At 48.0% G+C, this 17,246-nt stretch overlaps 1 protein-coding gene across 1 annotated transcript in view; it reads right to left on the bottom strand.

Moving 5' to 3' along the window:
- The window catches only part of rxfp1 (relaxin family peptide receptor 1), a 182,136-nt gene that overhangs the window by 73,984 nt on the left and 90,906 nt on the right, over positions 1–17,246 (bottom strand). The window contains exon 7 of the mRNA XM_085963923.1: positions 14,528–14,599. Within this exon, the coding sequence (XP_085820049.1) occupies positions 14,528–14,599 (72 nt within the window). The remainder of the gene's footprint in view (positions 1–14,527; positions 14,600–17,246) is intronic.

The following is a 17,246-nucleotide window of genomic DNA, read 5'->3' as shown; positions in this document are numbered from 1 at the left end:
TCTATCCACTTTATCTATGCCCCTCATAATTTTATACACCTCAATAAGGTCTCCCCTCAGCCTCCTCTGTTCCAAGGAAAACATATCCAGCCTATCCAGTCTTTCCTCATAGCTCAGATTCTCTACTCCCGGCAACATCCGTGTAAATCTCCTCTGTACCCTCTCTAGTGCAATCACATATTTCCTGTAATGTGGTGACCAGAACTGCACGCAGTACTCTAGCTGAGGCCTAACTAGTGTTTTATACGGTTGAAGTATAACCCCCCTGCTCTTGTATTCTATGCCACGGCTAATAAAGGCAAGCATTTCGTATGTCTTCTTAACCACCTTATCTACCTTGCCTGCTACCTTCAGGGATCTGTGGACATGCACTCCAAGGTCCCTTTGTTCCTCTACACTACTCAGTGTCCTACCATTTAATGTGTATTCCCTTTCCTTGTTACCCCTCCCCAAATGCATTACCTCACACTTCTCCGGATTGAATTCCATTCGCCACTGTTCTGCCCACCTGACCAATTTATTGATATCTTCCTGCAGTCTACAGCTTCCTTCTTCAGTATCAACCACACAGCCGATTTTAGTATCATCTGCAAACTTCTTAATCATACCCCCTATATTCAAGTCTAGATCATTGATACATACCACAAAAAGCAAGGGACCTAGTACTGAGTCCTGCGGAACCCCACTGGAAACATAGCCAACATCATGAGAGCGCAGCCCTTGCCACCACGGGTACCGGGACCAACTCAGGCGGACGAGGGAGAGGAGGAGGAGGTGGAGGAAGAGGAAGTGAAAGAGGACAAGGAGGAAGGGAGGAGGCAGGCAGCTAATCCCCCTTCCGGACGGGCTGTCCGTGACTGGCTCATCAGACTCCAGTTCCAGAGAATGAAACCCCAGATCCCCGTTGCTCACCACATCCCCATCATACCATCACTCTGTCATGGAATATCACAGCTTCCTCCAGGGCACAAACCTGAAATGAGAGCCACCACAAAAGATTCCAAACAAAATTATTAAATTTATGAACAATCAATTTACACATAAAATATCAACTAATCACCCTTGTGCATCCCTTAGTGCCTGTCGTTCAGGTGCCCTTTCTTGATCTAGTGCTCCTACGAAGTGCTCCCCCAGTGGCTGCAGCATGGCTGGTGGAAGGCTGCTGAGTTTCCATGGGGGAGACTTCAGATGGCCTTGCAGGACGACCTCGAGCAGCTCTGGGCCTAGAAGGCCCGGCTGTAGACTGCACTAGCTCGGCATGGGTGGCAGCAGTTTGGGCTGGCTGGCTGACAGGCAGCGGCAAGGGCAATGGCGGAGTGGTAGTGGTGGGAAAAGCAATGCTGTCATCCTGAGAGAGGACAACAGCTTCCTGCTCCACTGACCCACTGCCACTCCCCCGGGGCAGCACCTCAGCATCCCTAGCAATCTGTTGGAGCACAGATTGCTGGGCTGCTGCGACACCCTGCAAGATCCGGTCGACAGTGGTAAACCCAGTCACTATGGCAACAGACTGAGTTTGGGTGGCAGTAAGCTGAGATTGCATGAGAGCAGTCTGATCTTGAGTGGCAGCAAGCTGAGAGTGCAGAACAGCATTCTGCACTTTCACTGCAGCACAGACGTTGGGTTGCTTCTATCTGTGTTGCAATGGCAGCCGCGACATCGCCCATCACACGCAGCATTATGTCTGAGTCGACATGGTCTCTTTGGGAGTCTTCCATCATTTCCAGCCTGGAAATCCTGGGCTTCAAGCTCTGTGCAGGGCCCCGTGCAATGTTGGAGGCGGACTCCTCCATGCTGCTTGACATTGCCATGAAGATCTCTGGCAGGCTTGCCATTACACCTAGCAATTCGGTGTGCATGCCCATCACCCTTCTTCTGAAGGCTGCCCCATCGAGGTCCTGATCTGAGTCCTGTGCAGCAAAACTCGCGTGCGAACTCGCCCTCCGGGGAGCTAGCCCCCAAGCTACCCTTTGCCTCTGGCCTGGCTGCAGCCCACTTGTGCCCGGTGCCTCACCCTGTGCAGATCCCGCTTCTACACTACCTTCTAAATTACACGCAGTGTCAGTTTCTGAGCTGTGTCTGAGAGTGACAGATGCAGTGACGCTATGTCTTCTTCTCCTCCCTCGCTGTCCTCCATCGCCTCTGGGACAGGCTTGGCTGGTGCTTGGTCTTGATTATCTGAAAGCAGAAGGCACGAGAGTCGGGTTCTGGTGAGGGGAGGGGAGGGGGAAGTAAGATGAATCAGCAGCTTGAAAGTGAGGAGAGATTGTGGGATGACGGGGAAGTGGGATGTGAGAAGGAATGAGCATACCTTTGTTGTCCCCAAGGGCTTCAACCTCGCCAGTTGCCACGGACTTCATGACTTGTCACCCAATTACCTCCAGAACTCTCTCCTCCAGCTGGCTGAGGTCCTGGATGGCAGCCTGCCCACCACCTGTCTGCCACTGCTCCCAGCAGTTATGTGCGACCTTGGCCTGCAAGAGAAAGGGAAGTGTGTGAGTGAGTGTGGTGCAATGTGTTTGGGTGATGTTCCTGCCATAGTTGAATAGCTGTCAGTGTGTGCAAGATTTGAGATGCGGGTGTGTGTGTTGCAGTAGTGGTAAGGCTGTGAGGGTGAAGTGAAGCTATGATTGTGAGGTCTGAGTGGTAAAAGCTGAAGATTGTTGGTAGGTGAGTGCTGGTAGTGTGGTGCATTGAGCAGTGTGTGAGGCTTGTGGTGGAAATGGTGGGATATGGCATTTGCCGAACACTTCACTCACCTTGACCTGCCATGTGAGGTCATTAAACTTCTTGCGGCATTGGATCGGCGACCTGGGGACAACAGTTCTGGCTGTCACATAATCGGCTATCTCCTGCCATAGCCTTCTGGATGTATGGGGCGAGGGCTTCCTGCCACCTTGTGGGAAGAGGACAGCCCACCTCCTCTCCACGGCCACCACCTGCGTCTGAGAATCTTTGGGCTCTCTCTCTGTGCTGAGGCTCAGCCATCTGCTTCCACTGCCGTCTACTTCCAGGTGGAACTGGAACTGGATTGACAGTGAGGTGCTGTTGCATCAATGTACCTCCCCTTTAACTAATGAATAAAGCCTGTGCCAAACATGACTGGGAATTAGACTGGACCCGATATTGGCCGACCTGCTGAGCGGTAAGCCAATGAGCAGCGGGGTTAACGCTGAGTTCAGCACTATAATCATGTTAATGAGGACTGAGCACAAATTTTGCGTGCTACCTAGACCATGTTGACCCAGCGCAGCTTAATATTGTTGGACCATGACACCACCCGTTTTCTGGCCATATCCAATTTTTAGCCCAATGTGTCTAAATGGGGCAGAGTAGCAGAGGGATCTGGTTGTTGGCAAGGCCATCACTAATTGCCCTTGAGAAAGTGATAGTGAGCCGCCTTCTTGAACCGCTCCAGTCCTTGTGGTGAAGGCACTCCCACAGTGACTTTGTCGTAGTGGTTTGGGATAACTGAGTGGCTTGCTAGGCCATTAAGAGTCAACCACATCGCTGTGGATATGGAGTCATATATAGGCCAGACCAAGTAAGGATGGCAGATTTCCTTCTCTAAAGGACATTAGTGAATCAGATGGATTTTTACGACAATCAGGTAGTTACATGGTTATTTCAGATTTATTTAATTAACTGAATTTAGATTTCCCCAGCTGCCATGGTGGGATTTGAACTAGTCCAGTAAAATAACCACTATACTACCATTCCTTTTTTCTTTCCTGCATGTAGCACTTTATACTTGTCTGCATTAAATTTCACATGACATTATTCAGCCCACTAGCATATCTTATCCAACTCATTCTGTAATTTCTGAGCTGCCTCTTCTGATTCCAGTGGCCCTCCTAGTTTGGTATCATTTGCCAATTTTACTGGTTTGCATTGTCTGAATCCAGGTCAATTTATGTAAATTAGAAACAGTAGTGGTGCCAGCACTGAGCACTGAGGTACCCCACTCAGTACTTCCCTCCAATCCAACATAACTCTCCTAACGAGTACATGTTGTTTCCTACACGTCACCAATTTCTTATCCATTCCCAAGATTTATCCTGAATTCCCACAGCTTTGAATTTAATTACTAGGGGCTCGATTTTTATTTCCGAGGCAGGTTGGAGTTGGGTTGCATGGTGGGCGGGTTCCAGAGCTGCTTCCGGCGGGATCAGCTGCTGATATCCGATTTTGATTCAATGAGCTTGTTGATTTCAATGGGGTGCGCTGGCCGGTCCAATGAGTGTGATCGGGTTGGCTGGCCGCCTCTGATGACGTCATAATAGCAGCTGCTTTTAAAGCTGCCATTCAGCCGAAGCCTTTCTCTTCTACATTCTGATACTCAGTGAGATTGATCTATACACAATGACTTCTTCCAGAGGTAAGGCAGCTCCTCGATTTAATGATGCGTCCCTCCATGCTCTTGTGGATGCTGTCAGAGGGCACAGGGAGATTCTCTTCCCTCCTGATGTAAGGGTACCGGTCAGTTCCTTTAGTAACCCCTAGATGGCACCTTCACTTGTTTGTTTCCCTTTGTTAATTGTTACTTGTTTCTCCTGTTTATTACTTAACTGCCTTTCATCTGGTTTATTGGTTTCACCTGTTTTTGCTTGTATTTAAGTTCTGGGGTTTCTTCCCTCTGGGCTCAGTCCTGACAAGGTGCTCAGTTTTGGACAAGCCGGTTGCCCTGTGGTAGCTTGTCTTGAGCTCAGTTTGGACAAGCCGGTTGCCTCATGGTAGCTTGTCTTGAGTTCCTATCTTGACAAGCTGGTTGCCCTGAGGTAGCTTGTCTTGAGCTCAGTCTGGACAAGCCGGTTGCCTCATGGTAGCTTGTCTTGAGTTCCTATCTTGACTAGCCGTTTGCCTATGTGGTAGCTTGAGCTCTTATGTTTTGCAACTGTTTACCTGTGTGATTCTAGTAAAGAACTGTTATTTAAGACTGCATATCTGCTTCTCGCCTCATCTGTCTGCACTTGGGTCCAGAACCAGCCTCGCCCGGACAGCACGGCCCCGTGTCTACACGGCCCCGGACAGCCACCCTGACACCTGATGGATGGAGGAAGCCTCCTCAGCAGACCAAGGCAGCCTGGCTGCGCATTGCTCAGGAGGTGAGCGCAAGGTCCATATGTTCAAAGGTTTAATGATCTTGTGCAAACATCAAAAGTCATAATTACCTTCAATCTGCTTCCCTTCTCCTCTTATCACCAGCACTCTGCATTGTAAGCCTGCTCCTTCACATACCACCTTACCCTTACTTCCCTTGAACCCTTACCTATCCATCTCTGTCTCTGCACTGAATCACTTCAGCATCCTGCCTATGCACCCCTTAGACTCGCTCTCACTGTCATGCAGTGACAACAACTAACAACGCACAGGGAGCTCGCTTCCTCTTGGCATCTTACCCCATCTTCGACTCGCTCAAAGCTTCTATGGTAGGGATTCTTCACACTCACTCCATCACTGAGTTGAAACTCTGCTTGTGTCCCTCCTTGCAGGAAAAGATAGCCCACAATAAAAAGGTAGAGAGCACTGACTGGAGGAGGTACACCTACCCTAGCAACATCGACAAGTGCTGAGGAGGCAGCAAACAAGATTGTTGGAGGTGGAGAGGACCTGGAAGTGGGCGATGGAGAGACGGGCACACTAGAGGAAGCTGGTGACATAATAGTTTCATCCCTCTCATTGAGATTTAGTGATTGACTGCAATGGCATATGATGTTCATAGAGAATCGCGTTGTATCATCTGCTCAAAAGGATGTGTGTGCTATATCAATATCAGATGTCTAAATCATGCCTTTACTCTCCCACAAGACCATCGAGCGCCCCGCTCCACATGTTACAGGACGAAGAGCCGAATAATTCCTCAGAGGAACCTGAAGCCTCTGAGGGAGCAGCGTCACCAGGACTCAGCCCACCCAGCACCAGCACAGCAATGCACACCTCGGTGGGGCCCTTGCGAGCTAGAGTAGTGTTGCCACCTGGTCTATCACAGCACACAAGTGAGCATCAGCAGATGGTGGAGACAGCGACAGCAGTGGGGAGTCCTTCGCGGAGGTCACAGCAATCTCCTAGCTCTGCTGAGCTGCATGCAGACGCTGTGTCTCTGGGGCCATCCAGAAAAAGAGCATCTCAAGAAATACAGGAACAAGTGCAGGAGTCTCTGGAAGGGTTTGCCTCCAGGGTTAGTGCGAGTGTGGATAGAATGGAAGAGTCCATCTTTAACATCAGCACTGCCGTGCTGGAGGCAATGGCACATGAATGCACCACCATGGATAGGATTGCAACCTACATGGATAGGATGGCAATCTCCGTGGAAAGGCTGGTTACCTCCGTGGAAAGGATGGCTACCGCCATGGAGGAAATAAGTCGCCAGAGTCAGGAAAACATGGTGACTGTTCAAAATAGAATGTGATCTCTGAAGGAGCGATGGGCAGCTATTGAGCAGAGAGACCAGAGCTTCATGGAGGACCTTGTGATGAGGACCACCAGTGCAGATATGGGTCCTCATGGCCCCCCTGATGTGCAGCAAGGTGCTCTCCAGCCACTTGTCAGCACTGAGGTGCAGCTGACCCATGAGAGGGATGTTGTTGGCAGGACACAAGGAAGTGTTGGCTCCTCTCAAAGCGCTCACACGACCATGCCACTGTGGAGCCCTCGGTTAGAGACCCACTTTGCGGAGACAACTGAGATGAGCATTTCAGCCCCTGCACAGCTGCAGGAAGAGCAGACTGTTGAAGAGCCTTCCCAGGCTCCCAAACCCAGAGGATGCTTGCCAAAGGTGTCTAAGCAGGCGCAGCATCCTAGTCAGCAAGGTGCCTCTATATCTGCTGAAGCCACAGGGGAAGCACCACGTAGAAGCAAACGTAAGAGAAAGATTATGCATATATCGTCACAAGGGGACTCACGTGGGTGTTTTGTCTTTTTTTTCCGACTGTTCTTGGTTTATGATCCTTTTGTCATGTGTAAAAGAAAAATTATGGCTTATGTGTTCTGGGAAATGGCAAAAGCGCATTGAGGGCTCAGGGCGACTTGATTTTGTAATGCTGATGGTGAAAGTGATAGGAAATAACCGGGTATAGCAGAGATGATGTATGACGTTGGACAAATATCGCTTACAATTACAGAGCCTTATGGTAGCCACCTATGGTTGAAGAGTAAGCTTATGCGAAAGTGGCGCGGCAGTGTGCATACCCTGCTTGATGGGCAGCAGTGAACTGGAGGGATGCTGCATTGGTCACAACAGGGCATGCAAGGTGCCCCTTGTCCTCCTCCTCCTCTTCTCAGGAAGATCTGCGCTGAGCCACGTAGCTGCTGCTCCTCCAATTATGAGGACCAGGATGAGAGGACATAAATTTTCCCATCCCCTTGCTATAGATTTCATTTGAGGCAACAAGCTTGCAAGCACACAGCCGAAGTGGCCTGAAATTATTCCATTCAGGTCACACAGCAGGTGGGTGTCAGCTTGAACAGTCACAAGGGCAGTAGATGTGCAAAATCTTATCCCATACCTACAACAGCAAAGTTGTTGCATTTGAATGTCAGCCATGTTTCAGGAGCGCTTTTAAAGCGCTCCACCACTGAATACAAATCATGTCCTCCAGCAACTCATCCCCTTGCAGCTGGCCTGTTTCTGACAAGATGGGAAACAGGAGCCAGAAGCATGAAAATCAGAAACCACTATCAAAATAGGGTTAGCAAGGCAGTTAACAGGCTCTTGCCTTAACTACCTGTCCCACCGGTTCCAGTCGGGTCAGTTTGGGAGCGGCTGACCAGACACTCACGAAAATTGGGTAGGGGCGGGATGGAGGCGGGTTGGGTGTCTGAAGCCATTTTTTCCAATTTTCGGACAGACCCGCCTCCAAACCCACCTCCTCAGGGCTATTGAAATCGAGCCCTAGCTCTTTGTGTGGAACTTTATCAGAAGCCTTTTGGTAGTCAAGGTACACCAAAGTGTGTTTACCACAGTGAATACAGATTGTCACTTCCTCAAAAGAGTCAAGGCAGTTGGTCAGGCAAGATCTTCCCCTTCTGAATCCATGCTCAGTGCTGTTAACTAGGTTATTAGTATATACAGATGACCCTCAAGTGTGTTCCTGATCATTTTTATTATTTTACATGAAATTTAAGTAAGACTAATGGGTCTATAGTTATCTGTGTCCGTTTACCTCTCATTTTGAAGATGGGCACCATTGTTTCCAATCTACTGATACCTCGCCAGTGTCTGTTGGCTCCCTTATAATGATTGTGTGTCTCACAAATCTCCTTCCTAGTCTCTGTCAGAACTCTGGGATAAATACAATCTATTGCTGGTGATTTATTTGTTTTGAGCCCTAGGACATCCATCTTATTTATGGTGAAGTAATTGATTATATTTGGGATATCTTTGTTTGGAGCGGGCTCATGTCTTCCCTTGTGAATACTTGGAGGAACTAGTCATTCCGTATATCCATTTTAAGAGCATTTGCATCTTTTATGGTTTACACCTCTTCTCTGACTCCCATCTTACTGTTAGTTTTTTTTTTAGTGTTATGCTTAGCCTCAACTGCTATACCCTTTTCCAGGTCTCTTTTAATGTGTTTCTACATTTACTTATATTCATCCCAGTGAGCTGCTTCTCCTTTCTCCTTGCAGGATCTGTACAGGTTGCTTTTCCTCTTCAGCTCACTTTTAATTTGTTTCTTAATCCATTTAGGGCCGTATTTGCTTAGTCTGAGCTTGTATATATCTTGCATGCTCAGGATTAAACCTTTAAAGGTGCTCCACTTATCAGTGTTGTTGAATAACCTTCCCCACTTTATTTGTTTTAGTTGTTCCCTCATGTCATCAAAATTACTCTTTTAAAGTTAAGTACTTGGCTCCTGGAGTTAGGTAATTCTGACCTAAATCATATCAAATGTTATCATTCTGTGTCCACTGTCCTTCAGGGGTGCCATGTCTTCCATTTCTTGTACATTTTCTGGATCATTAACGAATATCAGATCAAGATGAACAATGCCTCTTGTGTCTTCTTTGACACACTGGTCAAGAAGCAGTTATGCACTACATCTACCAATTCTGACTGCAATCCACTTTGGTTTTCCTTGCCTATATTGAAGCTTCCCATTAAAATGAGTTTCCACTTTTCACATATCCTTCCTATCAGAACCATAGAAATGTAGAGCACAGAAGGTGACATTTGGGCTATTGATCTATGCTAGCTCTGTGCTAGAGCAATCCAAAAGTAACCTCACTGCCTGTGCTTCCCCACAGCCCCCATATCTTCCTCTGCTTCAAATATTTATCCAATTGTCCCTTAAAAAATTCTATAGTCTCTGCCTCAAGCACCCCTGTGGCAAAGCATTCCATGCTCTAACAAGCATTTGTGTAAATACATCTCTTACCATCACTCTTCACTCCTTTGGTAATAATTTAAATTGATGACCCCTTGTCACAGACTCCCGAACTAGAGGAAATAATCTTTCCCTATTCACTCTATCAAAACCCTTCATAATTTTAAAAAATTCTATTAAATCTCCAGTGAGCTTTCTCTTCCCCATGGAAATAGTCCCAGTATCTCAAGTCTCTCTTCATAACAATGATTTTCATCCCTATCACCATCCTGATGATTCTATGCTGCGCTCTCTATGGTTTTAATGTCTATTCTATTCATCCAGACATATTTTCCTCAGATAGGCAGGAATGTTGCCAAAGAAAGAGTTTAGTACATTAAGTTCCAGAGCGAAAATACTGCACACTTAGGCCTAGAAATTGGGCTCCTTAGCGCCTCCGGGGGGTGATAACGGGGCGCTAACAACTTACTGACTGGGCGCAGCGAAATGAATGACTCCCGCTAAATTGGCCGAGAGGTTTGCAGCGGCAGTAACACATTGCGCCATGATCTCCTGCGCCCGAGATTGTGATGTCATTGTCCTGCGCATCGTCCTGGACCTGAACTTTGGTTCCGCCCCCTGCTTCATCGAGACCGGGCGCTTCGGGGGTGCAAGTTAAAGGGGGTGTTGGCACGGTAAGTATAAAAATTGTTGCAATGAATTGTTTCAATTTTTTCCATTTTTCTTCGGCTGCGATCGATCAGCCCGGCACTCTGCTGGAGTGCATGGGGCTGATCGGGCTGGATCGCGGCTGCCGTCGGGGACCAGCTAACTGGTCCCAATGCAGAGCCTGCAGCGATGGCCTTTCCCTTTAAGGGAGGGAAGGAGCCTCGGATCTTGGCAGCACTGCACGGGACATTGTGCAACGCTGCACCACTACCACCCCGCCTGCATCCTTTAGCGCTCCAGGAGGGAAGTGGCGTGCTTGATTTAAGGCTCCACTTCCTTCCTGGAGCGCTAACAACGAATTTAGAGAAAGCTGAGAATCATTAGCGCCTGGCGCTAATTCTTCCAGCTATCAAAAGTTAGCGTCCCAAATGGGGCGCTCCCAAATCTCTCCCCCGTAATCTTTTATTGGTTTTGGCTGTGAGTGGGTGAATTATTCAAAATATATATTAACTTCCATCTAAATGTTTGGATCATATCAGGATATGCTTTAGAAGTAGAAAAAAAGTGTCATTATTTTCACTGTAACTGATCGTTAACGGGATAAATCTTATTCCCATTGATGGAATGTGTCATGGCATAAAAATAAAAGCAGTTTGACGTGACAGCTTGCCCAGTCAAATTAATATTCATGTACCAAGTCAGATCATTTTCAGTATGCTTTTGGGCCAGCATGCTGGAGTTACACCTGTGCGCTGGGAAGACAATGGCCTAATAAAGTACAGGAAGTTAAAAGGGCAACACCTCCTCCCTTCCTTCAGGGAAATGAAAAGAAAGAAAGTGGAAGCAGAGAGGGTCATTTTGAGTTTGTCCGATAGTGTAAAATGGGTGATAGCAAATTAGCAGCCCGTTTTACATCTCTCCTGATTCGCGAACACCTATTTCACACTATCGCACAAAGTCAAAATTACCCCCAAAAGATTATAAGGGCATTAATTCATTGGAGTGAGGTCCTGTTTTAAAGGGAAAAATTTGGTTGCTTTGCGCCTCCCGTTAGCGCCCCAAAACGGGCGATACCGAATTTTCCCCCCAAAGTGTTTTAACAGATTTTAAGTAGGTTGCAATGCAAAGTTGCTGCTAGTCCATCTATGAAACAGCAGTATTTGCACGCACTAAGCAAACAAATGATGCAACCTCTGCTACGGCTTCACCACACTGGAGGATCATAAAAATGATCCACCACAACTATTGGGAAAGGTGAATACTGTAAGTTTTGTAGCTGACAACAACATGACTTAGCAGCAGCACAGCGCAATAAAGTACAACCAAATATCTCTTACAGAACTTGCTGGTAATCTATATTTATTACTTATTGATTATTGTTCTTTTTTGCAGCCAAGTACTACTTTGCATTAGTGAAAACAAAAAGTATAGTGCACACCTATATGAAAATAACGTTCACTGCCCCAGCAAGCACAGTACTCTGTATCTCATGCATTAAATATGGTAAATGGGAAAATGATGAATTGACCTTAGCTTAGCGGAACAGTTCCTTGGTACCAATGTTGGAGTTATGACACAAAGGAAAACTTTGCAGCTAGTTCCTAGTAATATTTTTCCACATGAGCACAACAACAGATTTTTTCACAAATAAGCCTGGAAATGACTGTGATCAGTATTATTGTACAAATGCATATTAGTGCACACTCATACCAAATGTCCCTTTCTGTTATTTTAACAGCAGTGTGAAACCTTTTATTTTAAATAGGTTAATGCCTCAGTTAAAATAGCGGAGACAGGAATTTAATTGTACCACAATATCGGCAACAGTAATTTCCAAGCTATTGAATATAGCTGTAGTGATTGTCAATTACTCAGTTTTATTGAGTACTACTGAATTTTACAGAATACTTGTAAATATTAATGACTATAAATTGATTTGTTCAACTTGTGAAAAGTGCCTCAAAATTTATTAATTCACATCTGTTGTGCTTCCCTTTAACGTCTTATTATAATGGGCACATTAGAAATATCAGCAGACCTGCTGATGGCTCTCTTTAGCAAGCTGGATGCATCTATAATTGGCTCCTTCTCAGGGTTCATTAGAATAATGTGGATGTAAATGGCAATAATGATAGAGGCCAGGTAGAAGTCCTCCCAATTCCCTGGCTTGTACTCACTTGAATTTCGCCGATAGTGGCCAGTCAAAATCCTCTAACTCGCGGATCACTAAGGTATTTTCTGTTCCTGGGATTTGTTCTAAAGATCACAGATAAGTGGCATCTGTCTTTTATTTAATATTGGCCCAGAACTTCGGGTCTCCACGGGTGAGTGTGCGCTGGGTACTCACCCATAGGCCCAATGGAAGTGCCGGTTTCCTGTATGTACTGCGCATGTGCGGGAAACCGGCACTTCCGTTCCCCTGAAAGCAGGGGTTAAGAGGTCGAACGCGTGCGCGGGAGCGGCTGCGCGTGCGCATCGAACTTCGGGTTTTTTACAGGTTTTCCCAGGAGGGTAAGTCTCCAGAAGTTACACATTTAAAAAGCAGGCGTAAGGCCTGCTTTTTACAAGGTAAGTGGTGAATTAATTAAAATTAAAACATTTTTCCACAGGTTTATTATTTTTAAATACTTTAAAGCAAGGTAAGTTTATTTTTAGCCCTGTTAGAAAATTTAAAAAAATTTTCAAAAATTTAAGTTATTGTTTAAAATAGTTATTTCATGTAATTTATAGTTTATTTAAAAAATGTGATTAAAAAAAAAATGTATTTGAAGATTTAATGATGTTTTGGGGCCCGTAGTATTTCTAAGTTTTGACAGCTCTTCCTGTCAAACTTATGAATGGAGCATTCCCTCCTCTGATTGACTCCCCATGGCCCGCGTGATCCCAGGGGACGCATCGAACTAACTGCGCCCCTGGAATACGCAAGCACTGCGTGCCGGCAGTTGGAGCAGGTCCAGGATCGGAATTCCACGGGATCCCACAGCTCAATGGTCGGCGCGCAAGTTGAGTGCAGGTCAGGGGCTTACACCCGTGGGAAGCTCCCGACCCGAATTTCTGGGCCAATATTTATTTTAAAGCCTGACACAAAATTTACACATAGAAAAATGTGATGCCTTGTGTTGGTAGACAAAATATGCAGCACATAGGAGGTTTTTAGATTACATATTTCAGCCTTTTCACTTTCTAAGTACTGAAAGAGTATCAGAGTGTAAACCCGCTACTGCAACATGCCTTGTGCATGAAGTTCTTAGCAGTACAATGGAATGCCTCAAGATAATGATAGATTTGAAGATTAATTATCTGCAAGATGCTATCTCAGTGATGCCTCATAGGTAATGTGAAGCCTGTGGCTCATAGGCCAAGGGAGATCTAATAATCAACACTGATGCCATCACTCCAAACAATACAGAGTCAGTGATGTTAAGACAAATTCTTATTTTTCTGTTAGAAAAAATCAGTTCAACCAGGTTTCGTATGGAGTAAGACAGAAATTTATACGGAGGATTATGCATGAGAAAAAATTTTAAGAGTCAGGTATCCTTTTATCAACAGTGGTCTAGGTAAAGCAACTGGTCCCAGAAAATGCACGGGCCAATGATCCCATCAATCAAGCCAGTATTGCGCCTGCTGGTGTCATTTGGCCCTGAACCTGATTGGAGAAACGACATAAATGGTGTTCGGACTGTTTCTCTGGAGTTTCTGTGGATCTTCTGCCAAAATTACGGTGGATAATCAAGAGAACCCCTGTGGAAATTCAGAGCTAGAAATTTCATAGTGCCCCGGTTAGGGCAATAACTTTTCAGGGAGCGCAAACCTATCACTGGGTGAAAAAGATTTGCTGCTGCTGGGAACTTCCGCTTTAGCGCACCAAGGGGAAGTGGAGCGCTAAATCAAGCGCTACCACTTCCCTTAGCGCGCTAAAGGGAGTGAGAGGGGCGGGAACGGCAGAGCGCTGAGCAATGTTCGGGGCAGTGCTGCCGTCTTTACAGGCTCCTTCCCTCCCTTGAAGGGAAGGGCCAATGCTACGTTGAATGAATCTTCAGGCTGTGTTTGTTGGACGACAGTACCTGCGCAACGCATATAGCAGCCCCAAGCACTCTAAGAGAGTGCAGGGCTCAGCAATCTCAGGGGCAAAAGTAAGCAGGAGACACCAGAATGGGGACATAATTAAATTTTGCCCTACCTGACCACCACTGACTTTAATTATCGCTCTCCAAGCGGCCAGCTGAGGTGACAACGCCTCCTGCAGCTGCCGTTGTTGACGGCCGGCGATGCTGCAGGGGGCAGGAGCGAATATCACTTCTGGGGTGCAGCGTACCAGATGAAATCACAATCTTCGGGGCGCAAGAGAGCGAGGCGGTAAGTCGTAGCGCCAGCGCAAATCCGTCAGGGAAGTTCGCGGGCATCGGTGAATTCGCCGCACCCGGTCAGTAACCCCTTAGTGCCCCGTTACCGCCCCCCACAGGTGTTAATGAGAGGCACTAAGCAGGAGAATATCTCCCCCTCAACCTCTTAATCACTAGATGAAGGAATTTTGCATCAGTGATACTCACAGTTTAGTTAGATTATGCAGTCCCTTAAATGCTCGTTCAGAAACTGTTGCTATTTCGTTGTACCGTAGGTTTCTAAAAGAAAAATGCACAGTCATTAATTTCAAATGTGAAATCTACAAAGAGTACTCAAGCCAAAATGATGAGAATTAGATGGCATGGGATTTGAAATGAATGTCAAATCCTGCTAGCTTTAGCTCTAGAACACAAAGGGGGAGAAATTCGGTATCGCCCCATTTGGGGTGTAAGTATCGGCCGGGCGCGAAATTTAGCGCCTGGCGCAAATTATCGCCACCTACTGGTAAATTGGCCTCCTTCGCCCCAGGAGGTGCTTGGAGTGCTAAAACAGGTGCTGCACGACTGTCTTAAGGCGCTAAGCCGGAGGAGCGAGGCGCTACCTCCGAGGGCGGGCGCAGCGCAGGTGCGGCCAGTTAGCAATTGCACACAGACACACTGGCGCCGGTCAGCTCTTAAAGGGGAGGGTCGATCTTGAATTGCAGCCACACCCTGCGCATCGGAGCCCTGAATCTCGGCCTGGACAGACCTGTTGCAACATACTTAAGCCAAGGACCATGGAGAGGGCCAGGGAGCGAGCGCAGCTGTTCAGCGAGGGGGCCTTGGAGGTTCTGGTTGGCGTGGTGGAGCGCAGGCGATCTCTCCTGTACCCGGACAGTGGCAGGAGGCCGCTGCCCAGCGACTATCGAAAAGCTTGGAGGGAGGTGGCTCACAGAGTGACCTCCAGCAGCATGGTGCCTAGGACCCCTGTGCAATGCAGGAAGAAGTTCAACAACCTCACTCGGGTCGTCAGGGTGAGTGCCCTTTTCAGAATCCTCTTCATCCCTGCATGTTGACCTCACTTTATGGCCAAAGGGTCCTGAAAGCCCCAATGCCCAGCTCTCATCCAACACCTATGGTCCTGTCAGGAAACTCACACGCACATTCAGCACTTTACACACACACTGTAAGGGCTATTCGACCATGGGAGGCATTGCAGCCAAGATCAGGGCTTCACACTGTAAGGGCTATTCGACCATGGGAGGCATTGCAGCCAAGATCAGGGCTTCATACTGTAAGGGCTATTCGACTATGGGAGGCATTGCAGCCAAGATCAGGGCTGCACACTGTATTCAGAGCCCGTCCTTTCTCTTGTAGGGCAAGCTGGCGCATAACAGGAGGCAGCAGCAACGGACTGGGGGAGGCCGGCCTCACTTTCAAGCCCTGACCGATCTGGAGCAGTGAGTCCAACGGATTATGGCAGGCCGGATGATTGGCCCCATTGCCACTGGAGATGCCGACCCCGTTATGGACAGCAATGGTAAGGCCATCACCTTTTTGACCTCTCTCCTTCCACTTGTTCCTCACACCAGCATCCTTTGCCACTTTCAAGCCAAATCAGTACATTGCAGCACTCATGCCTCCCTCACTGCCACCCTGTCCTCACGCCAAAGCCACTCTTGTACCTCCCTGCTTTCAGATGCTGATTCGCCAGGTGAGGAGGCGGGCCCTCAAGCTGCCACTGTGAGTGATTCTGAAGGCGACGATGAGGAGGAGGCCGGACCATCAGTGCCACCCTCAGCCGAGGCAGCCCATGGCCATAATGGGGACACGTCTTCCCTGGAGGGGAGCAGGGGGGAATGGTCTGAGGGTGAAGCTCCGGGGCCCAGCGGGCTGCAGCAACGTGAGGGGGGTAGAGAAGCTCGGCAGCAAGCTTCTCCCCGGAGGGAGAGTCTGGCCTTGAGTCCTGCTACAGTGAGCGCAGAAAAGGTGCAGCTCCTTGCTGAAATGAGTGCCCAGGCGGAGCACAGGCACACTGAGCTCATGGCTGCAGTGGCAAGGATGCCAGATTCCATTGAGTCACTGGCAAGGAGTGTCCAGGACTTCGGCGCAGCACAGGCAAGGAGTCTCCAGGACGTTGGTGCAGTACAGGCGGCTGCCATGCAATTGCTTAGTGCTGCAATGCAGTCAGTGGCTGGTCTCATGCAGACACAGATTGAGGCCACACAAGCACTGACTGCTGCCACCCTCGCTGGATCGGGCAGGATTCGCCGGGGCCCTCACCGCACCGCAGCAGGCCAGCAGTCTGTGCTTCAGCAGATTGCTCCGCATGCTGCAGTGCTGCCCCGTGGGAGTGCCAGTGTGTCGGACGAACAGGGAGTGGCTGTCCTCTCTCAGGATGACAGCATTTCTGCTGCCAGCACTGTCACTTCTCCACTGCAGCTGCCACCACCTGTAGGACAGACTGGTGCTGCCCATGCAGAGTTGGAGCAGTCAGCAGCCGGGCCCTCCAGGCCCAGAGCTGGTCCAGGCCATCCCTCAAGGGCATCTGCAGTCTCAGTTTCTGACACTCAGCAGCCTTCCCCTAGCCTTGCTGCAGCCACTGGGGTCCCATTACGGAGGAGCTGCAGGGTGGGAAGGGGCGAATCTTGCAAGCGAAGCAGATCACCCTCGAAGGGCAAAAAGTAGGAGGTGTGGCAAAATGTTGTTAATTGTTTTATTGAAGGCCGAGGATCATGGTCATATTTTTGTTACTGTTTTGGTCATTGTCTCCAGGTTGTGAGAGCCAGTTATGTGACTGACTTTTTTGGGGGGTTTCTCTCTATTACTTTGTCATGCGGGAAGGGTACACAGTTTGTTAAATAAAGAAGTGTCTTTATTCATAATGTGCATGTTTGCTCTTTGAACTAATTGTTGCCTTGACCGGCTTAGGGGTTGCGGCATGGTT

The sequence above is a fragment of the Somniosus microcephalus genome, chromosome 2, assembly GCF_052327205.1.
Source record: "Somniosus microcephalus isolate GS21.2 chromosome 2, FLI_Smic_1.0, whole genome shotgun sequence".
In the NCBI taxonomy this organism is placed as follows: domain Eukaryota; kingdom Metazoa; phylum Chordata; class Chondrichthyes; order Squaliformes; family Somniosidae; genus Somniosus; species Somniosus microcephalus.
Note: the sequence above shows the minus strand (reverse complement) of the source record. Positions and strands in the feature narration are given on the sequence as shown.